This window comes from Diadema antillarum, unplaced genomic scaffold (genome assembly GCF_040938485.1).
Source record: "Diadema antillarum isolate AM-2024a unplaced genomic scaffold, OU_Dant_1.0 scf00000129, whole genome shotgun sequence".
NCBI lineage: Eukaryota > Metazoa > Echinodermata > Echinoidea > Diadematoida > Diadematidae > Diadema > Diadema antillarum.
Genome location: NW_027271018.1, coordinates 1,165,441 through 1,190,401, shown reverse-complemented (window position 1 = coordinate 1,190,401; position 24,961 = coordinate 1,165,441). Strand labels below are relative to the sequence as shown.

Here is a 24,961-nt window from a genome sequence, read left to right as displayed (position 1 = left end):
ACCTAATTATGACCAAGCTTCATGACAATCAGTGTATTATGTATACTAAACAATGCCATAAACATATTAAATGTAGCAATTAATGCATATGCCACCTACTTTGCACCAGTGAAATTTTGTGATTTGGGATAATTTTGTGAGTGGCTGAATTTGCAATACGGAACCACATTGACAAAATGGAAAAGAAATACTTTCCCTTTTCAAATATATGTTACAGGAGGCAATATTTTTGTGAGTTGTTCATTTTGCGATTATCAGATGACTTGCAAGTTTGAGAAAATAAAAAAAGACACCACAAAATATACTGTGCATACAGTAGTGTTTACCAAGTGCAGCATAAAACAACACGATGATTTTTGAAAATTTGTCAACCAATGTAAAGCGACGCTGTGTGAAATTGGCTCAAATATCAACACAGTACTTTCAGTCGATTTTATTATCAAAATCTGATTTGGCCGAAGCACACTAGTACGAATGTTTACCCGTTCCTCGTTAGTACAAGAAGCTAAAGTTGACTCATTCTTCAGCAGCCCACAAAATGTTTGAGATTGAATGCGAGTTTGAGCTGGGATTCATTTCAGGTGACCAAAGAAGAGGCAATTATATACCTTGCCGCAAGCACAGCTTGCCTCATGACTGGCAGCTTGAAGTCCCCTTCAAAGGACTATGTGAAGAGGCAGATCTCCCAACCTTTCTGACTGAAAAATGGGGATAATTTGGCTCAAAAGTAGGAAAGAAAGAGCAGTTCCCATAAAAGTATGGAGTAAACTTCTCAAGAAAAATAGGAAATTGATATTGAAAGAGATCAGGGAATGGTCAAAATTCATATTCTTTCCTCCAAATTCAGAATGGTTGGGAGGTCTGAAGTGGGAAAGCGTATGAGGGCACAAGTGTTTTGCCCATGGGTTTGAAAACAAGGGACCTTACGAATGAGACTAATTATATACAGCCATGTCACTTGCTGCACACGGCACCAGGTTGGGCTTGACCCCGGGTCTGGTGATTGATCTTAAAGACACACCTCCCTAACACTTGCATGGTTCCCCACACCTTATTATCCACAGCTCATTTATCACTGTGCTGAATCAAACAATGCTTAAATCGCAGGAATGTAATTCACATAATTCCCAGGAAAAACGTGATCGATAACAGAGACATATAAATACATGCAAACACACACGTTTCTTGCACACAGCAAGTTTTGGCATTATTCAATAACGGTTATTAGGCTATGAGAGGCAGGTACAATCATGTTTTTGCCTATTCCACAGTCACACAGTCAGGCAGGTAAATTCTGTTTTTTTTTTATAAAACAATATCTCTGCATATGGTGCACATTAATCATAATAAAAATTCAAGTTAAAAATATCACTTGAAAGGTTAAAATTCTCATTCTAAAAAAAAAAAAAATACAAAAATGTGACGCATCATACTACAGCCACAAGTACTTTTAAAAGATCTATTGATTAGTCTATATAGATTTTTAAAGTCTATGATAAAAGAATATTTATTATTTCTTCAGAGTGCATAGCCAATAAAACTCCAACATCATCTTTACTCATTCAAAAAGAAAAAATAAAACAATGATACTTAAACTGAAAAGGCACAGCCCTTCCCTCTTATATATAAATTGCACGACGGCAGAGCGAAACTTCACCTACATGTATATCTAATTCATATTCTGCACATTTTCAAGCATACAAATCTCAGGTGACAATTACAAAATAATCCAATCATTAGCTGATCACTGCCACACTCATCACATCACCATTCTCTCTCTCTCTCTCTCTGTGGATGATTCGGGCCATTATAGTTTGGCCTTTCGAGCCCTCCTCCTGCTCCCCTGCTGATGAGGACCCCTGCTTGCATACTGGTAGTCCCACCTGCCCCCACGGGCCAGCCAGACCAGCGGGGCGGGCCACTCATACTCGTTGGGCACGATGCCGTGAACGTTCTCCTCGAAGAAGGAGAACATGGGGAACCACACCCGCACCCGCCGGTCCTCCTGCTGCAGGGCGCGGTTGTTGGCCAGGGAGTGGTAGTAGAGGAAGAGACGCGAGGTGATGTAGAAGGCCACAAACACGTCGATGGAGTAGTGCTCGTGGGCGGCCAGGATGAAGAAGATGCCAAAGAGGTTGAGGACCCAGGAAGCCGTGTGCAAGATGTAGTATCGCCTGGGAGAGTCTGGAGACAGGGAGGGATGGGGTAGTTGAAGATGATTACATGAGACAAACTTTGTCTAATTCAGATCTCACCGATTTCCTATATTCTTAATTGATTTCTTTATACTACTTAATTACATTACTTGAATCCACACTGTGCTCTCCCCCTTCAAGCATGTCATTTATTGTATACGCCAAATATTTCACAACGTTTTTATCTTCTTCAATCTCGCGAGTCAGGCGCTATCCACGAAATTAAAGACACATGAAAATAACGACTCTGATCCCGATATGAATGTGACACACATGTATACATTTCTCTGTTCAGTACAGTACTCCACAATCACAAATTTAACCACTCACGAAATTGTCGGGAAGTCCCGAGTTGCAAAATATAGACTCGCTAAACATATGGCGTATATATAAGAGTCAGTCATTGGGGGGGGGGGGGGGGGGGGGCGTCCAAATAATGTCTGATCATTAGATTATTCTTGAAATGTTTTGCTGTTAATCATTTAACTTTTTCGGGGGTGGGGGGGGGAGAGGTAACTTAAACCAGGAAGCCTTCTCTTCAACAAGTTAATCTACAAACTGGGATTGAAGAATGATGGATTAGTGATTCCAGCTTCCAAAGTCCTAAGGAAATGAGCAAAAGAAATTTTAGAATGATACCAGATATTCATTATTTTACTGACATGCTTCCATCAAATGCATCTTTGTCTGTCTTTCTTCTCCTATACTCTTCTAACTTACAAAAAAAAAGTCTCCATCACCTCTGATCCCATCACTCTTTTAGCACATTGTCTCTCATTGAGACCTCTCGACTTCATAGATCTTTAACACGCTAGTGCAAGAAACAACTCAGCATTCAATATGCACACTGCACATATTATACCTCTACTCTACTGAGCACACAGAGATATATACAATTGTACTGGCAGGCCACCGGTGGCTAACTCTTGAGGAAACCCTGTTATAAAGACCTCACTTACAACGCGGCACCGTTTCTAACAAGGTAGATTCAGCAGTCCCGATTTTCTAGTTACTGTATTTTGCTGGTCTCCTTTTTAGTATTTTTTTAAAAAGGTACGAATTATAATGAGATGAAATCCCATTAATTTCATTTTAATGGGCTTTCCCTGTATCTGGCTCCAAAAACTATGGCCATGCAGACTAGGATATCATTGCTATAAAGCTATGATATTGCTTTTTCTTAAGAGGTTAAGGATTTGAGATTATTACCCCCCCCCCCCCCTCCAAAAAAAAAAAAATAATAATAATAACATGACTCCACATGCAAACTTATCCAAGCAAACACCACAATCAAACTTACAGAATATGACTAAATGCAATTGAACTTTGGGACTTTGTCAAACATTCCTTACATTCCGTAATGAAAAAGTTGGCCAGCGTGATGCAACTGGTGTGACCGCTGAACATGTAATCGCCACACGTGTGTACGCCAGTTAGACTCATCCCCAGACCAGACCAGATTTCTATTGCTCTCAACAGCTTGTCCCATGTACTGCCATACACCTTAGGGACAGAACAGGTAAAAGAAAGGTATAATATCAAATGGCAACTTGGTACTGTAGAAAACAGATGATAATACAAAATACAAATTAAATATGTGTCATTTTACAGGTGAAAGACTTGATGAGAGTAGTCTCCTGGAATGATGTTTATAAAGTGCTCATGCATTTGTAACTTTATATGACTTCTACGTCGATTTAGTTATATCAAACACCTAAATCAAGTGCACCTACAGAATTTCAAATTTTGGTATAAGAGAAATGGAAAAGTGCACTCAAACTTAGAAATGAGATGCTTGGTGGTAGAAACACTTAAGAGCATAAACCTAAAGATTTTAATTTCAAACAATGTTTTATTGATGAACATTACTTCTAAAAACTATATAAAAGGTTAACTTCAATTAGTATGCAACATATTAAGTCCTCATTGTGATTATAATTCAACAGAGAAGAAACCTTGTATCAAAGGGCATACTTCGATGTAGCAAAATGTTGTCATTACAGTTGCAATTGAACAGCTGCAAAAGAGTAAAATCCATGACTTGTGAACAGGAGTGAAAAAAAAGAATATAACAATTATCACAAATAATTAGTAGAAAAACTGCATCACAGCAGTCTGTCCCACAGGTGTACATGATTTAATGAGGACCACCAATGAGAAACTGGACCAAAGAAAGGAAGTCTTCTCACCTTTCCAGCACACTGCAGGTGAGTTCCAGGCACGGAGAGCGATGTAACAAACATTGTCACACAGCGTAGGAGAAAGACTGTCCCAGTTATGGCAAAGATACGCCTGGATATAATGCTCCTATCAAAGAGATCGAACATACGTACAAATTTGTGAAAATATAGCATTATATCAGTGTATTGGTATCATCAGACCTTGACAAAAATGTACCCTCATTTCATATTAGAGGAAGTATACATATCTGCTCTAGTGCATCCATATACTGTAAACGTGGAAATTTTCGCGGTACATTAATTTTCGCGGATTTCGCGCTACGCTCGGCTAGCGCGAATTCAAAAACGCGCGAATATATCTTCACAATTTTCTACGCACATTTTGAACGGGATGAATTGTGTGCGCTTCATCGATGATACTGCTACGTAGTACAATGTACAGGCATGTTTACGCTACTAGTACTGTGCGAAGAGACGATACCCTAGATTGCTGTGTACTGTAGCATGCATGTGTGCACCCCACGCATCGATGCTACAGTCCCCCGTGACTACGGTACTAGAGTCACAGCTGTACTACGTATTTGAGTGCTTGTACTCGCAGTCGAGCCGCTCGCTACGTCGCTTGTCGTACGCTGGCATAGCAAGCTATGTAGCAGAGGCTTTGGATGAAAGCAGTGAATGTGTACTACAGTAAAGTAACCTGCTGCGGAGCGCGAATTTAAGAACCCGCGAATACGTTTTCGAGCCGCTCAGCGCGAAAAATTAATCGCGCGAAAATATTGACGTTTACAGTATATGTTTTCCTCTTTTCCCTTTCTTTTCCTTTGTGTGTGTGTGTGTGGGGGGGGGGAGCAATCACAACCTAAGGTTGCTTTCAAGTTTGCAAACAGCTTAAACTTTTGTTTATGTCACCTTCAAAGTGTTTAAGACATGCTTTCATATGTACAAGGTCATTAGAAGATGACAGTTCATTTACACTTCCATGTTTGTACTTGAAATTCCCACTTCACCTTCAATAAAGCAACCATCAAAGCTGTCATAATAATCATTATAACTCAATAATATGATAACATTTCATGACATACATAACAATCAAATAAAAAGAAAAGTGATGGATGGACGGATCTGAAGGGCTTTGAGAAGGAGAGAGTAGGTAGAGGATAAAAAAAAACTGAAAATGTTTAATTAGACTCACCTATGTTTATGAAGAATGAGAATCAGAGATAGAAAAATTCCAAGAATGACACCACATAGCTCACATGCTTTAAATGCCCACGGTATGTATGGTATGCTGTCCAAGACAATGTCGGGGAGCGGAGGATAGCGCTCCATGTCAGGCACCCGATCGTGGACTATCGTCATCACGAATGCTGTGAACAGGAAGACGGCAAACACGTAGACGAAGCTGAGGAATGTCTTCACATACTCCGGTTCCAGCTTTGGGGCTAGATGATTTCTTGGGGAATCCATCCAGCCTTCTAGTGCATAGTCTGACTGTTTGCGGCCGTCTCCCGCGGTGGTGGATGTCATGTGCACATAGCCATTGGACAGGGCGTGATCGTGACCATGGCCGTCAGAACCGCTCTGCTCTCTCAGCTTGTTGATGAGCGCTGCAAGCCGCTTTAGGTCACCCAGGACTGCCATGGAAAGGGGAGGGTTGCGTAAGTCTGCCTCAGTGAGCGAGAGTAGAACCTGGCCGTCGACCTTGTGCCTGCTGCAAAGCTCCTTGCTGTAGTGACCCATGCCGTTTTTGGCCAGCCACTTGGCAACGTCCTGACATGACCAGGTTTCCACGTCCATGTTGGCAAACCCTCAGTGTTTGACACCTCTGCCATGTCACGCAGCAATGAAAAACAATGAAAAAAAACACAAAATGGGAAATTAAGAGTTTCCAACAGCCATGAAGATCAGTTTGCAGTGGACACAAATGTGTAACACTTTTCTTATTGCAGTACAACTTAATATCTAGATATTTATAGCTTGTCTTCCAACACTCAGTAAATTGCAATTATGATGCCTCTCAACATTGTAAAAACACATTGAAGTGAATATCCTTTTCTTGCCATAAGCCCAAGGTTTAGTTATTGAAATAATTGCCGTTGTCCTTCTGCAGATGCCCAAAATTAATATGCTGATTATGACAGATTGCATGAAGCTGTTTAAAAATACAACCCTGTTGGGATGCCAGATCTACATTGCCTTATTCCATACTACAATATATAAATATGATATCAACACAGAGGTCACAATGAGAATTTGTTTATACCCAAGGACTATTTTGTCATCTGCATCAATACTGACGTCAACTTTCAGTTTCATGTCATTCCTCAAAACAACTCACTCTTCTCCGTCTATCTGTCTGTCTCTGTCTCTCTGTCTGTCTGTCTGTCTGTCTATCAGTCTGTAGGAGTGTAGTCTTGTTAGATCCAGGAACTGCATTTGTCATCTGACTTAATTCAACTTGCCACAGCCCAGACCTATGTAAATCATATCGTGCATTGATGTTTACCTGAAAGAGTTGTCGCATAATTTTAGACAGCTATTAACTTAAGTTTCAGATTGAGCCGGTCAGCATTGGCCATCACTTGCGAAGAGCAAGTTGTTCTGAGTGATGACATGAAAGTCGACGGCGATATTGATGCTTCCCAGTGACTGATTTGATTCAAATCTAAGTGAGTGATTGGAAATAAGCTATTAAGTTAGTAGTAGCACATTCTGTGATTTTGGTGCGATTATTAGTTCAGTTGAATCTGAGATATCCACATCGGCATGGCTAGCTCCGTTTTCTGGTCAGCTTGGCTTGGTAAACAGAGTACACAGGATTCTATCTTATACTCCGTGTTCACATTGTTCCCCGCGACGCGGGGAAAGTCCCATGCCACGGGACTTTCTCCTCCAAAACCATAATGTGAACGCTCACTGGGACTTGTCCCCTCGTGCCCGCGAAGCAAGTCGGGTACGGGGACAAGATTTGGAGGGGAGAGTGACCTTGGGGCGCAATTGATAGCATCCAGCTGTGGTCATCAAATGTGCACAAGCGCAATGCCTGGATTCAAGTGGCAGAGCTCACTCCAAGCCCCAAAATGCCCCCACAGCTCGGGGACAGATGAGATACCAATGTGAACGGTCAGTCGTAAAAAAGATAAGATCTCGTGTGGCTGTCCCCACATCGCGGGTACCAATGTGAACGCAGGGATAGATACTTATTAGCAGACACTCTGTCTCTGCCCTGGCTACACCCCAAAACCTTCTACGTTTCGACATACACACCAAACGTACAGCCGTGTAGTACCATTATTGTTATCCTGTTGTTATCCTGTGACCTTGTGACTATTCATTCATGACCTCACATTTTAGAGAACTCAGCAACTTTAGCAGTTCTCCTGACTGGAGGAATTCAAGCAAAGTAGAAGAAGTCAATGCCGTTCCAACATTAAACAACCCATCGGGATGTACCAATCCAAGACCTGCCTAACATGCCTAAGATCTGCACGAATACTGTACGTCTGTAGACTAGCCAATTTATGATTATAATGGAACATGTGCATAGATCCTCTAGTATAATTTTACTATTAATTTACACGAAATTATACGTTAGCTTCTAAAAATAGCCCTACCAGTGCAGTGTCGGACGTCAAGCACAGCACACGCGCGCCTAGACAGAAAGATCCGTCTGTCCAGGAGGACTCATTTATATTTTGCCATTAACGCTGTCTACCGTAGAGGGGAACCGGAGGGGAACCGTGAAGCCAGACGCAGTCTCCGCGGAACATTCCCCGACGGACAGATACAGACCGATCTTTCGGTCAAGCGCGCGCCCGGCCAGGTTTGGTACGTAGGGGCAAGCATGGTGTCACAGGACACCATGGTATTACCGGACACGCACATTTTTGTATACTTGGTACTAATGACATTCTGTACGCGCGAGACTTCGTAGATTAACCTCACAGAACTTTGTGTGGACCGAAATCGCAAAAAAACGCCACATAAAAATGTAAAAACACGAAAAAAATTCACATTTTACCTCAAATTTATAGTTGAATGACCTGCACCTCGTCATAGTTAATATTTATGCATGTTTGAACCTCATTTCACGACTGAAATTCTATGAAATCCCACTCACATACAGGAAAAATGCTGAAGATTCCAATAGAACCAAAAGTTCACTGATCGATACCGGAAATTTGTAGCTATCGTCCTCAAACGCGAACGATGCGGAATAGTTGTGCGCTAAGGGGCCCGCAACTCATCACCCGCGCGTGCAGCTCCCATAGACAAAGCACGTAAACTAGAAGTAGAGTCTAACCAGTTGTCGATTTTCTCACAAGGTTTTATTGCGTGAACTGTTCGAAATGTTCAAGACAGACATTTTACCGTAAAATACGAAATTTGAGCCTCATTTGCCGATGTTTTCTTTGTCATCCGCTCGGTGAGAATGTGTACGGTGATTTGTGGGATAAATTGTGATTCTGGCGCAAGGATTAGGTGCGAAAGATGTCGATTATTTCATTGCGAAAATCGTGTCCGGTAAATCGTGAATGCGATTTTGCACCGCGCAAAAAGACAACTTTTTGAGAGGGTTATGTTTGAAGCATATTTTCTAAAAACTGGAGTGAACAATTGACATTAGTTGGCTGAATTCGTAATTTCCAGGAGTCTGTGAATAAGTGATGTTATTTTTAGCCGAAATTTCATCCTCTGAGTACGGAATTCAAAGCCACGAAAAAAAGCGTCCGGTAATTGGATGTACCACCCTATGCCCTACGTACGACAGCCGGGTCTGTGTATACACTTGCACATTTTTGTATGAGTGGGGCTATTAGGCAACAAAAACAAAATTAACACTACCATCATCACTCGAGTAGCGAGCGACGCGGTATCACCAGAACGCCACATCAAACCATTTATCTCTCTACACATATGATCAATAACAAAAATAAAGTCATCAACAAACGATTGTTACGTGACATAATTCTTTAAAATGTAAATTTAATGACAAAGTGCTTCCCTACCTACACAGCGTATGTGTCGGGCGACACCAATCAGCTGACTTATGTAGCCTTAAAGCAAGGCGCTCAGTCTCATCGCCTCTACTGAAAACGAAGATCCTACACTCTATGATATTGTGCCTCTCGGGTATAGCAGGGGCGTCACCAGCTTTTTTTCAAGGGGGGTGCGTTTTGACACTAAATGTTTACGAGATTTTTTGGACAGACATTTGGAATATAGGAAGCTCTCAATCCCTAGACTTTTACTGTTTTTTGAGGGAAACCAAGCGGGGAAAGGGCACCGGCGTATAGCTAGGATTTCATCTTGGGGAAGGGGGGGGGGGTGTTAGTATGCGAGGGAGCGAGCAAGGGTGGGGGGAGGGTGTGGAAGTGCCGGAGGGGGTTGTACCCCCTATAAATAGATTATGGAATGACGGTGTGATACAACAAATTACTGGCGATATCAGGAGAATGGCATAACGACTACATGCGAGCGAGCGGAGCGAGCGAGCTTGAAAATTTTGACATTTTACAGTCCAAAAACTGCCGTTTGTATAGCCATATTTGTTTGCTTTGTAAATGAAGGGGGGGGGGGCGCACCGGGCGCAACTGCTCACAATTACTGGCAGCAACATGAGGTGATTGGCATAATAATTAAATGCGAGCAAGCGAAGAGAGCGAGCTTTGAAATTTTGACATTTTACAGTCCCAAAACTGCCATTTGGTGCCATATTTTTTCGCTTTGGAAATAAAGGAGGGGTGGGGGAGCAACGGGCGCAACTGCCGGTAATTACTGGCAGCAACATCAGGAGCGAGCGAGTTTGAAAATTTTGACATTCGATTTTTACAGTCCAAAAACTGCCGTTTGTAGCCATATTTTTTTTCTTTGGAAATTAAGGGGGGGGGGGGCGCACCGGGCGCAACTGCAGGCGATTACTGGCAGCAACATCAGGTGAATTGCCTAATGATTAAATGCGTGCGAAGAGAGCGAGCTTGAAATTTTGACATTTTTTACAGTAAGAAAAACTGCCGTTTGTAGCTATATTTTTTTCGCTTTGGAAATTAAGGGGGGGGCGCACCGGGCGCAACTGCTGACTATGGTACATGTAGTAACATCAGAAGAATGGCATAAAGATTAAATGCGAGCGAGCTTGAAAATTTTGACATTTTACAGTCCAAAAACTGCCATTTGAAGCTATAGCTTTTTTTTTGCTTTCGAAATTAAGGGGGCGTAGGCCTACCTGGCGCAACTGCTGGCAATTACTGGCAGCAATATCAAGAGAATTTAAATGCGAACGAGCGGAGCGAGCGAGCTTGAAAATTTTGGCATTCTCACAGTCCCCAAACTGCCGATTGTAGCTATATTTTTTCGCTTTGGAAATTAGGGGGGCGCACCAGATGCAACTGCCGGCAATTACTGGCAGCAACTTCAGGAAAATGGCATTACGACTAAATGCGAGCGAGCGGAGTGAGCGAGCTTGAAAATTTTGACATTTATACTGTCCAAAAACTGCCGTTTGAAGCTGTATTATTTTTTTTTTTTTCGCTTTGGAAATTAAAAGGGGGGGGGGGGCGCCCAGTGCGCCCCTCCCCCTGGATCCGCCACTGGTAGTCAAGGATGTGGGTTTATGTTCATGACTGGGGGAGGTATGACCAGCGAGGGGGCGTCGAAGTGACCAAGCGGGGGAAGGATGTCCAAAATCTGCACTTTAGAGCATCCCCTAAACTAATTGTGCGTGTTTGTTTGTGTGTGTGTATTATATACATGGAAAAGTTAGGAATTAGCCCAGGTCAAGTCTTTTTATTGGCAATGCAAGACATTTTTATATAGACTAGATATGTAAAGCAACACTGCAAAATCAATGATCTAGCTTTGATATAACGAAGCGTAAGGTACAAAGGTGTACATTCTACATCACATTGCGCAACATTGTAGCGACTCTTCGTTCGGATGTACTGAGTATACTGCGCACATCCTGCTTATATGCAGAATGCCAACCAGGAATCACGCTGAATCACAATCTTCTGTCGAGTCCGGGCTTTAATTTTGAAGAATGTTTCACACTATATACCTATTTAATTATGGTTAAAAGAAATCATAGAAAAAATATCTTATTTCTTGATCACCCTTTCATTCAAAAGCAGTTTACTAACACTTGAATTACTATTTCGGTAAGTCTTTTTTTTTAGCAGCGGATTGGGAGGGGGCGCACCCCCCCCCCCCCTCCGTAGTTACGCCACTGCTTTTGGGTGAAATAATTGGACAGATTTCTTGAATTCTAACAAAAAAGCAAGAAAATCTTTTCATCGCGGGAATTATGATTATGTGGGGTGGGGCAAATGGTGCGCTTGCCTTCCAATATTTCTATGGGGGCAACATTATTGTTTTCTTTCAAAAGCAAGAAAATCTTCTCATTTCGGGAATAATCAATTATGGGCGGGGGGAATTAAAATATGCTTGCCCCTCCAATATTTTTATGGTGGTAACTTTTTGTTTTTCTGTCCAAAAAAAAAAAAAAAAAAAGATAAGAAAATCTTCCCGTCTCTGGATTTATGGAAAGGGGGGGGGGGGGGCAAAATGATATGCTTGCCCCTCCATTTTTTTTTCCATTTTTTTTTTTTTTTTTTTTATGAGGCTAAGGCTCGCTCTTGGGCTGGCAATATGGATTGGTCAGAAGTAACGTACATAGACCCTACATACTTGTAAGTAGCACACGTACATGCAAACGTGTATAAGTGCTCCGTATCGTACGGATGTACAGTACGGTCGATAAATAGCAAACACTGTAGAATACTAGTATATGTATAAAATCAGTGCTGCCAGAACCAGGGGTGCGAATTGTTTTTGCCGACGATTTTTTTTTTTTTTTTTTTTTTTTTTTTTGTCTCTGGGCCAAAATATGAAAAAAAAAAGAAAAGAATAATTATTTAGCGTTCGGCGTTGAGGTCGCTCGCAGACTGATTTTTTTTTTTTTTTTAAGGATCTGAAGGGGGGTGCGTTCGCACCCAACGCACCCCCCCCCCCCTGGTGACGCCCATGTATAGAGATCATCAGTGGGCACTCCACAACAGTAATAACAATAGAAACAACAAATTCTAAATGGGAGAAAGAAATAGAGAGAGAGAGAGAGAAAAGAAGAACAGTCATAAACCAGTCTCTTTCTCCTCGTTGTTGAGCGTTGCGAAGCCGAAGATCTTAGCATAATATAGTGCCGCCTTGATCAAAGGACAGATTTCAAGACGTGGCGTAAATTCCCCCCCCCCCCCCCCCCCCCTCACTGGGATATTTATTATTCTCTTTCATCTATACACATATTACAACATATTTCAAATAACATCATACTTTTTTTTCGAATTCAATACAATATACATCAAGAAAAAAGGTGTCTAAAAAGACACCATTTTTTCTGAAACACTTGCAACTTATGATTATTTCTTGCGATAAATTTCTCTTTATCATAATATAATAATGATAATAATAATAATAATAATAATAATAATAATTGATATGATTTATATAGCGCCAAAACCACTCTGCAGAGTGCTCTAGGCGCGGAAGGAAGAGAAAGTGAAGGAGATAAAGGACATACAAATATCAAGTACATAATATTCCCTTACATACTATATTTACATAAATCAAAACGAGGTATTATGTTTCTTATTTTACAAACATAAATTTCATATCTCACAATCATGGTAATACAATTCAATGCCGAATTGTTAATACCCCCAAAACCAAATAATTTATTTTCCGTCGTAAATGTTATTTCTAACCCCGTGTTAATATTAATCCATTCTCTTACTTCAACCCACAATCTATCAACATATTGACACTCACTAAAAAATGTATTAAAGTCTCAACATACACATTACAGAATGAACATTCACTTCTTTCAACCAATCCAATTCTATTCAACATCTTATTTGTATATAAAATTCTATTAACTATTTTAAACTGAAACCATCGTAAATTAACATCTTCCGTGCTCTTAAACGGGGCCAACGAAAAAGATTGCCATTTCTTTTCTTCAAGTTGTATCAGTTGTCGCCATTTTAAAAATCCTTTACATTGATATATATTATTTCTATTCTTTAACAAAACAGCATAAATATGTGAACATCCTTTAGAATGTTTTATAACCAATTGTAAAATATCAGGTATGATTGGTTGACAAAACTTTTCCATGTTATTCATATTTCTATCACAACCTGCTTTTTTAACCGCATGACATATTCCAAAATAATCTAAAAAATTAACGTCAACATCATATTTCCTCTTAAAGGCAGTAAATGATAATACATTTCCTTCTTCATCTAACAAATCATTAACAAAACGAATTCCTTTTTGATACCACTTTCGTTTAAAAACCGACGCATTTCCTATAGTAATCTTATTATTTTTCCACAAAGGTTGACACTGAAAATTATTACAATAAACCGAAAGTAATTCGCCGTAAGCTGTGAATACTTCTTTCCAAAAGGGATTACACGTATGTGAGGCTTGTTCAAAGAAAAAAATCATTTCCGAGACTCATATCTGATTGATGGGTCCGGGGTAAAAATATACTCAATAATTTTTCTGACCATTTATCCGTTGTAAATAACAATCGCCTAATCCATGATATTTTCAGTGCTGTAACCTGTGTGTAAATATTTATCATTTTCACTCCACCTTGTGCATATGTCTGACACATTTGAATTCTGTTTATTTTATCCGGCTTTCTTTCCCATATAAAACTATAAAACATATCATTTATCTCATTCAAAAAATTACCTTTAGGACTTGGCAAAGACAAAAACAAATAATTCAATTTTGATAACAACAGTGACTTAATAACTACAATTCTCTTACGCCAAGAGTTCATTTGTTTCCTAATCACTTCCATTTTTTCATAATAATTATACTGAACAGTTCTCTCTAAATCAACAAAAAAAATGTATACCCAGATACTTAAAACCTCCTTCATACACCCAATGAAAATTCCTTTCAGGCAACATTCTATCTTCTTTATTCTTACATTTCCCTATCCATATTACTTTTGTTTTATTTTCATTGATTTTTAAACCAGATATATTTGCAAATCTATCTACAATATTCATTGCTATAAATAAATCCTTCTCTGTACCATTTAATGTCAACAGTGTATCATCCGCATATTGAACTATTCTATGAAACATATCATCTATTTTTATCCCTTCAAATGAATTAGGTCCAGAAATCATCAAATTTAATATTTCACAGCACAACAAAAATATATATGGAGAAAGAGGGTCGCCTTGCCCGCAACCTCTTTCTATCTTAAATCTCTCAGTAAAAAAAAAAAACCATTAATCTGAGCAGACGAAAAAGCATCAGCATATAAAGTATTTATCCAAGAAATTATTAGGGACCGAAATTGAAAAATGACATCACTTTTGTTATAAACTCATGAGAGATTGAATCGGAAGCTTTTTCAAAATCAATCAATAATAATGATGCTGGAATATCTTTGACATCTGTATATAAAATCAAATCATATAAACGGCGAATATTCTCTCCAATAAATCTACCTGATAAAAACCCTTTCTGATTTTCACTTATCACAAAAGACAAAACCTTCTTAATTCGATTCGCAATACATCCCGATGCTAATTTATAAACTACATTCAACAAAGAAATTGGTCGCCAATTTTTCAAATAATACTTATCTTTATCTTCTTTAGGAATCAAAGTTAAAACACCCAATTTTTGAGAAAAAGACATTTAAGACGTGGCGTAAATTAATACAGTATTCTTTCTCGGAATGATAAACGCCTTTATACATACAAAACCCAAAACAACAATAAAAATAACATAAGATTTCATCTTGGAACACGACACGAATGAAAACGCCATAAACTCTCTGAAATAGGCCTACCCCCTTCCCGATTAAAAACAACGAACAAACACACACAAAACAAACAAACAAACAAACAAACAAACAAACAAACGAGCAAACAAAAACAAGTCTTGGGGTTAAAGAATTAAATTGAATGACAGCACCATTCTGAACAGCAACAACATCGAGTAAGATCTTATTCATCGCAAAAAGGAAAGTTACAAAGGTTTCCTATTTCCTATTACTTACCAAACTACTCCAGAAATAAATGCAATATACATGGGCCACGGAACACATGACTATGCTTCTCAAGAAAATTATTAGTTTCTTTTTCTATCCTATATCCACTGGGAAACCATAACTTTCCGGTGGTTTCGGTTGATCTACAGAATAGTTATCAGAGAAGGGGGAGGGGGGAAACTAAAAAAAAAAAAAAACTTTGTCAAAAGCTAATCAAATAATATGGCAACAGTACTGTCATACACTATCATAGTTGCACAGATCCGATAATTTGGAATTTGCCAAGTGAAGTATAAGAGACCTCATTTCGAGATGTATTTCCTGAGCTAGCTATTATAGTTTGATAATGCTGAACATTTAATTCTACTTTGTTTGTGGTATAAAATGTTGACAGGTAATTAAATCAGCTTCTGATCTATTTATGGAAAAATAGCCATCAATGGTACTGACGTTGGTAAGCATAAATTATGCTATTGTTAGTTATTCCCATTTACTAATTGTTGCACGTTTCTATAAATCAAGTGATTTGTATTTTATATTTGTATTTTAGAACTAGAAAGATGAATTATACACGCATTCGTTCATTCATTCATCAATCCATTCGTTCGTTCATTCATTCATTCATTCATTCTTCCATCCATGCACATGTGCATGACAGAGCCCGAGGGCTCTGGAAGAAGGCTCTGGAGTGTGTCAGTGCCGTATATTAAGAGTGTGTATGCTTGTCACGCCCTCTACCGACGACTTACTACAAATCCCGAAGTCTTCACGCATTCTGCCTCAAGTAAGGGATATTCATAATGTGTATTCCATATGGAAATAGATCTATCTATATTATGTGACGTCACGTAAGGAATTAGTCAGAAGATTCTGATTTACATCTTATATAAACGACCAATATTTTTTGTTTCAATGTCGATAAATGGTTTCCCATAGTTTTCTTTTCATAAGTGTCAGTGACCAAATTTGAAATTTATAGAGAGCACAATTATTACTATAACAGTATAGGTTTTCCCGCCCAATTTCATCAGATCTACATTCTAATTAATCAAAAGGCGCTCAAATTCAAACGATTTGGTCACTGCTCTCCACTCACGGTTCATTTTAATTCTTTGAGTAGTCAATTTCATTTCATGTCATTCCTTTTAGATTTTATTTCATTCAATTTAGAGAGAAATTCATTCAATTTAACTACTCAAAGTTGGCATTCGATTTCGCGCAGGCTGGATAGACACAGGGCCGGCGCAGCCGTGGGGGCCGTGGGGGCTCGCCCCCCCCCCCCCCCCCTTTTTGTGCACAATACAAAGGAATACATAAGGTGTCATCACTTTGGGCCCCCACACTTTTTTCAACCCGGAAGTACGGCACTAAAATAGAAATAGATAGAGATCTTGAAGTATAACACCCGGAAATGGGAGGGGAGAGAATGAGCTGAGGACCTTTTTTTTTTTTTTTTTTTTTTGCTTGTCAGCTGAAGAAACCCGGAAGTGGACGGGGAGAGATGAGCTGAGGACCTATTTTTTTTTTTTTTTTTTTTGCTTGTTAGCTCATGAAACCCGGAAGTGGGCCACCACACTTTTGAATTTTCAATTTCAATTCAATTCAATTCAATCATAGTTTATTTCCAATCATCGAAAATAAAAAACATAGTACAAAGTATAAATGCGATGAAATAATATTGTTCAAACGTTTGCAAAAGATTCATGTAATACATATACGAGACAAATTATAGAACAACATAATATATGTACAATAATTAGGAAAAACACTGTATGAATACTGCGTGGGCGAGCGGAAAATAAATTCGATTACGGAAAATAGTGATCCACTAAAAAGCAGAGCTTGTCGGACGTGGATCGCTAGATAAATAATGAGCAAATAATATACTATTCTTTAACAATATACATGTAATTATTTTGAGATACACCGGTTGGGAAAAAAAAATAGAATACCAATGCTAGTGTCCGGACATTGTTCACTGAACCACGTGTACCGGGAAAATATGACAAGGACAGCACGTTCGCACACACATTCAATTACCCACTTTTGAAAACACTGCGCCGGCCCTGAGACGTTCAAATTCGTGCCAAATACCAGTTTTAATTTCATTTATAGCAACACAACTTTGCACTTTGAACGTTCGAATTCAATCAACATTATACACAACTTCTATGGGCCTTTTTTTTTTCCATTGTCATACGATTGGATGATACAATTTAATTTTCATTTCAGAGTCTCATTTAATTACCTTATTTGTATTGGATGTATTTCTTTCCTGTCAGCCTTTCTGTCACTTTCAATTCATCCCTAACCAGCTAATAGTATGGATGTAATATTTAGGAAATAGCCATATCTCAGAATTTTATATCCTAGGGGTCCTATCCGTCCAAATCCATATTTATCCATTTTGTTTGTTTGTTTGCTTGCTTTTATTTCTGCATCCAATCAGATGCAATTTGAATGCAAACTTCAAAAAGTACAAAGACAAAGAATAACAAGTGCAGTTAAATAAATCGATAACAGTACATAAATAGATACACATAGGTGATTGCATTGAGCAATGTAGATACACAGAAACATAAAATAAGATATACCGTATGTCCCCAAAAAAATTACAACGGGGCCCTACGCAATGATATCTTTAAAAATGTTGCATCAATCTAAATACAAATTCAGGGTATGAAACTATAACTCATTGCCCACATCTTACAGAAAACCCCATTCGATTTGCTTCTGTGGTCAAAGAGAAATGACGAATTTTGTAGAGGATGTCGGGAATCTCTTTTGTCCAAGTTCTGTCTATTGTTCACACACAAAATCATCGAAGCGCTAAACTTGGAAGAATCAGACTCATGACATGCTTTACTACAATCCCCATTTCTCTGTGACCGCTTAACCAAATCGAGTGGGGATTTCTGCAAAATAGAGCTAAGATGTTATATTTTAAGACCCTGAAGTAGCGTTGAAAAAAATCATATATTGGTTGTTATCAATGCGAAAATCTGATTGTAATATTTGTGGGACATACTGCAGTATGTCCCTCAAAAATTACAATCAAATTTTCGAGTTGATAACATCCAAAATGATCGACCTGTCTAAGTGCTACTTCGGGGCCTTAAAATATAACATCTTAGCTCTATTTTGCAGAAAATCTCATTCAATTAGGTTAAGCGGTCACAGAGAAATGTAGATTCTTGTAAAGCATGTCATGAGTCTAATTTTTCAAATTTTAGCAATTCAATGCTCTAGTGCGTGAATAATAGACAGAACTTGGACAAAAGAGATTCCCGACATCCTCTACAAAATTCCTCATTTCTCTTTGACCACTGAAGCAAATCGAATGGGGTTTTTTGTAAGATGTGGGCATTGAGTTATAGTTTCATACCCTGAATTTGTATTTAGATTGATTCACTATTTTTAAAGATATCATTGCGGGGGGGGGGGGTCCCGTTGTAATTTTTTTTGGACATACTGTACAGTATTTTTCAGTAAACAACAGAGATCATTGAATGCAGGAGACCACCATCAGAAGCGATTAAGCTTGAGATGGATGGAGGCCTCATAAAATGACTATCGACATAACTCTCTTGGAGGAAGGGGATCAGGTGAGTGCAGTGCAGTTGCAGGTGAGAGTGCAAGATGCAGTTGAAGGAAGAAAATAGGGATTGACAATAAGATGACAATCTATACTATAAATATTTGTTAGCTCAATTGGTGTGGAGAATATGATTTTCATTCCATTCCATAAGTTGCCTCAATCGGATCAGCTGTATAGACCTATTTTACCAAAGGGTTACATCGCCAGTTTTGCTGATTTTCAAGGTCATGAATCATCCACTATTTTGTCCGTATTCGAGATGTTCACGCATACTCTATAATGTTGCAGCGGCTAAAATCGTGAATGAATAAAGTGTATAAATGTATAACATGATGTATTGTGTTTCAAAAGTGGGGTTATACGAGTTATTTATAGTTAGAGTAAAAATCACCACATTTCAAGGTATATTGAATTTGCATATTCAAACAGCTGAGTAACTACAAAGAATAAAAGCAACAACGAAAAAGACTGCCCATATAATACTTTGTAATAAATGTTTGCCATATCGTGAATTTGAATCCCTTAACGCCCTCAACGGCGGTGCTGATGCAAATTTGAGCACTGCCGACAGAGCCATATCACCGTCCTATCATATAATATAGCAGGATAACTTTTTTCTTACCTAGCTATGAGGAAGCTATATAGGAAGCAGTCTTTTCCCATCACCCAATCTGTCATATCGACTCCTAAAAGTCTCTCTCCGAACATTAGCGTCACATAAAGTCGGGCGAATAATTACATGGTCAATGTAAAGTGGGGGCGCTGTGGCATAGTGTATGGATAAGACTCCCGACTCCTAATCGGAGGACCCGAGTTCGATTCCCGCCCAGTGCTTACGTCTTTGGACAAGATGTTTTTACCCACTATGTCCCTCTTGACCCAGGTGTATAAATAAGTACCTGGCAACGCTGGGGTAATAATAATGGCAGGGCCCTCTGGTAGAGCAGTGGCAACACTGAAGAGGCTACCCTGGATAAATAAAACCTTATTATTATTATTATTATTATTATTATTATTATTATTATTATTATTATTATTATTATTGTTATTATTATTATTATTATTATTATTATTATTATTATTATTATTATTATTATTATTATCATTATAAGATGGTATGTGTCCTATATATGGGGTGACACGACATTTGCTCTTTTGACAATTGCTCCGGTCTTATTTTCTTCAAGGCTTAGGATTAGGCTTATACAGGGTTAGGGTTATTTAGGGTTAGGGTTGTGATAGAGTTTTAAGTTTAGTTTGATGTGAGGATTATGATTAGAGTTAAAGTTATGTTTTTGAGTAGAATTTGTTTGATTTAGCGCGCAGATATTTCATTGGAGCAAGTCGCAGGAGCGATTGTATGTCATGGAACCGTCCCACGAATGTGCTCACTTTGATTCGTAGAATACACCAGCTTTAAATTCACTTTATTGTAACTTCGATAAACTCGACAAATTTGCCGTTTGCACCAGTGACAGTTGCTTTCATTCCACAACGGGCTTCAAAATTTAGCTCCTTTTGTTTTGATATAACAATACAATCAAATCGTTCCGAATAACATGATTTTTTTATATAGGTTTTTTTTTTTTTTTTTTTTTTTTTTTTTTAAATCAAGATCGAACAAGATCTGTTCAGGGCTCACTGTTTGCTCAGAGCCCCCCCCCCCCCCAATCCCCTTGCTGTTGCTTTTTCACTCTTTCCCTTTTTCTATCCCTCTGGTGTTCCTTATCTTCTTTGATGTTGCTTCCCTATTCATCCTTTTTCTTCAATGGCTGCTCCCATGATCCTCATGATCATTACTGACCCTCCTCTGCCTTTTGTCTGTCCACCCTCCTGCTCTAATCCCCCTCCCTTTTACCTGATGGGCTCCTTGCCCGTGACCTCCCACCCTCTCCTTTGTTTTCTTTGTTCTGTGTACCCAGCCTGTCCCTGACGGTTCTTGTTGTGTGAAGTCCTTATTATGTGATTGCTTTCCCTGCTTGTTTGTCATTTTGCCTCTGACGAAGATTCTGCTAGAATCGAAATGAACTCCTTTGTGGAGACAATTATGAGCTCCCTCGTGGAGACGATATTATGAGCTCCCTTGTGGAGACTTGGTACATTATATATTTGATAATTTTGTTTATATTTTTCTAAGATTTGTAATGTTTGTTTTATGTTAAGTGCTGTCTGGGGCAAATTATTTGTATAGGGCCCCATTTTTTTCTCTCTTCTTTCTTTCTATAAAACAACAACAACAGAATCGAAAGCTCAGGCCCCCTTTGACTCCATTTTACTCCATTGGCCAGCCTTCATTGGATAAGCAGTTTCAGCAGTTTTTTTTTTTTTTTTTTTTTTTTTTGCTACACTAAGATCGAACATCCAGAAAAAAAAAGACAGATATTGGATACGGCATTCTAAACTTTGACTTACTTTTCTTTTAAACACTAAAAACAAACAGTATAGGAGCATTCACTTATGCAAATGGATTAAAGGATTTTCTTTCGTCACCACCTCACAAGTCTCTCACAACCTAATGAAAAAAAAAGTAATTAATATAATGATAATGATGATAATAATAATGATAATGATAACAATAATAATAGCAGAAGAAAGTTGGTAACATATAGATTGAATTACTCCATTACCTAAGCGGACCATTTGAACCCTGTTCAACGCTGAAAGGGGAAGTGTCATAGGTATTACTTAAGTATCATAGAACAGATTTGATTGATTTACAGTCCTTGCAACAAAAACAACATGTATAGTTGATATCTTGAATCCTGACATTGCGATTTATTTACGTAATTATATGAGGGGGTTCAGAAATAATGCATATTGGCTTTGATATATCTGTAATAGTTGTTTCTAACTGTTTTATCATGAAAATGATTGAATGAACTCTACAGTATAATGACAGTGTACAATGGTAAGACGGAACACAGTCAAAATCCAGCCTTCATGCCGATAGTGTGAAGAACGAAGGGCGCCAGCTACAGTCCACCGAGCTGCAGTGCGGCCGATTCAACTACTCGAGCGAAGACGCACAGACTAGTGCACATTACACACAAACAGAACATCAGACAAACACATTTATACACATGGATACAGAGAGAGACAGATAAAATACACAGAAAGAAATATAAACTAAAGAAGGTGATTCATGATGTTACGGTTCACCTAATGACAAATAGATTGATGGGTAGATGGGTATTTAATGTTGATTGATAGACTGATGGACAGGTCGATGGATGCAATGCCATGGATAAGATAGATTCTGTTTCAGTTTCAGTTTGTTTTATTTCTATATTTGTATTATACAAATGAAGTAATTATCATGACAAAATAGATTGGCGCGTAAGTATCGACTAGACAAATACAAAATTGTTCGCCGTGCTTAAAAGTTTCAAAAGAGTCTCGAAAAAAAGTCCCATGAGAACAACAATAAATAAACAAACAAACAAACAAACAAAAATAGATAAATAATACGCAGACTATCTGTTGTGGGTTCAGATTACTGTGATGAACATTGCACATTTCCTTTTTTTCTTCTTCAACCTTCATGATAATGCTCAGACCCATGTAGATTATGTTATTAATGTTAATCCTATATAGCATCAACCATGCACGATTAAGATTTCATAGTGCTATTCTTTTTTTAATAAGTTACATTACACTCATTCTCCTCTTCGCTTTCTCTGCATTTATACATTATATGATATATTTGTTTGATAATTTGTTAATTGGTTGATTTTTTTAATACTAGTTTTCAATTTTGCACAGATAAACGAAAACAATCATGAAATATCACATTCTAAACTATGGCCTATCACATGTTTTGTCTATCAGAGAATAACTGAATCATCATTTTGATTTCGAACTGCCACAGGATCATGTCCAAAAGTAACGTTATGTTGCTTCGACATGCCTTTCACTTTCAATCTGCATGCATATAATACAAGACGGTTGCAAGATGCGTTATTTAATCATTCTTTATCTAAAGATATTAATAAGTGAGTTATTGTCTTTGTCGTCATGCCAACCTTCTTTATTAATTATTGGCAACTTTCCGCAAGAGATTACAGTAATTCACACATTTTACAAGCTATGCTTTTCTTGTGAATTCTTCTTTTCCATGCAGAGTTATAAATTAAGATTGTATTTCTTACTAGCTTGCTTAAACCAGAGTTGATACCATTGTAAAAATTGTATTCATGTTTTGTTGAAACGTACGTGATTCAAAGTTCCTTCAAATATTATGTACTTATGTAAGCGTTATGTATGTTACTTTGTATGACTTTATGTGGAAATAAAATCATTTGAATTTGAATTGAAGTTACATAGAAGAAAACAAAAGTGAACACAAGTGAAATGAGTAGTCTATCACGAGGCAACATTCGGAATACAGAATGCAGGCGATATAATCTGCGGTGATTTATAAAAAGGTTAGTTTTTTGTGTAAAAAAAATCTATCAATCGTAATTTACGTTCATAAAATGATGTATATCATTAATCACGGCAAGATAATATTGATATGCGATCGTTTGTAAAGCACGTCTTATTCTATGTGGGCTGAATGTGACCATTTTAAAAATGAAATCTGGCTCTCTGCTTTTCGGGTATAGCAAGAAAGAGACAAATGAAAAATATCAGTAAAGCACTCATATCCATACACTGTAAAAACATCGGTGTTAGATTTAACACCATGGGTGTTAAATCTAACACCGATCAAACTTCAATAGAGGACCACACCCACAGGTGTAGAAAATGCACTGTGATGGTGTTGAAAAGTGTTCACCTGACACTTCGTGGTGTTAATTTGACACTGTACCTGGTGTTATTTTGACACTGTACTGGTGTTAATTCAAAAATGACACCACATGGTGTTGATTTGATACTTGTTGGTGTTAATATCAATGGTTTAACACCCGTCCAGCTTCAATAAGAGACCACACCAGCTGGTGTTACTGTGGTGTAAATCTATTTTCACATTTTTTCAAAAATCTAGTACTTTAATGTAAAATTCTTGATCGTCTTGTTTAAATTAAAAATCAACAAGAAGTGCAGTTACTAAGAAACTCTTCAAAAAACAGTTTTATATTTGGAAATGACACCCGGAGGTGTTAATTTAACACCATAAATGAGCACCGAAAATTTAACACCAACTCGGTGTTCACTATTTAACACCGGACTATTTGCAGTGTACAGACACTGTCTTATGACTTGAAGGGGTGGTGTAGTTCTCATTGAGGTGGGATTCAGGTTTTAACATTTCACTAGATTATTAGAAATCACTTTTTGTGAAATCTGAAAAAAAAAACCACCTACAATTCTAAGAGGAATAAAAATTGTATTTGATGAAAAATCGGTTTTGAAATGATTGAAATATCCAAAAAGAATGTGGTCCTAAGAACATCTAAGTCACACCTTCTATCAGGACCACTTTGTTTTACGCTGCTTTTGAACATCTCAGCTATTTCAAAACCGATTTTCATCAAGTAGACTTTTAATTCATCTTAGAATTGTATGCGTTTTAATAGTTTATATAAATGGTTCCTAATCGTCTTGCATTTTTTTTAATTGGAAACTGTTTAAAAGAAAGGATATTACCATAGCCACGACTGATAGTGTCAACTGTCAACTGTCGTGAAATATATGAATAATGAATCATATACTTTAATTTGAGGAAATGATAGCAAGTTATGAATTTAGATTATCTTATCCCTATCGATACATAGATGGATAGGTCAACATCACTTATCAAGAATTAAACAAAGATAGGGAATGGCGTTAACTTGTGCTTTTTATACGTTTATCATAAATCACACATAATTATGGTAGTGTGTAGACATGCAATGTTGTGGTGTAGACAACTCAATACCTTTTTTTTTTTTGCTTTGATTGTTTTCATTCTTCCCCCTCC

The 24,961-nt window shown here is 38.0% G+C and overlaps 1 protein-coding gene across 1 annotated transcript; it reads right to left on the bottom strand.

The window, feature by feature from the left end:
- Positions 1–1,807: 1,807 nt before the first annotated feature.
- Positions 1,808–6,743, bottom strand: LOC139720560 (sphingomyelin synthase-related protein 1-like). The gene is made up of 5 exons (XM_071631912.1): positions 6,717–6,743; positions 5,571–6,203; positions 4,385–4,502; positions 3,548–3,698; positions 1,808–2,184 (listed from the first exon to the last, which is right to left on the bottom strand). Exons 2-5 carry the CDS (start codon positions 6,173–6,175, stop codon positions 1,808–1,810), a joined length of 1,251 nt encoding a protein of 416 aa, XP_071488013.1. The 5' UTR covers positions 6,176–6,203; positions 6,717–6,743.
- Between the last annotated feature and the right edge of the window lie 18,218 nt (positions 6,744–24,961).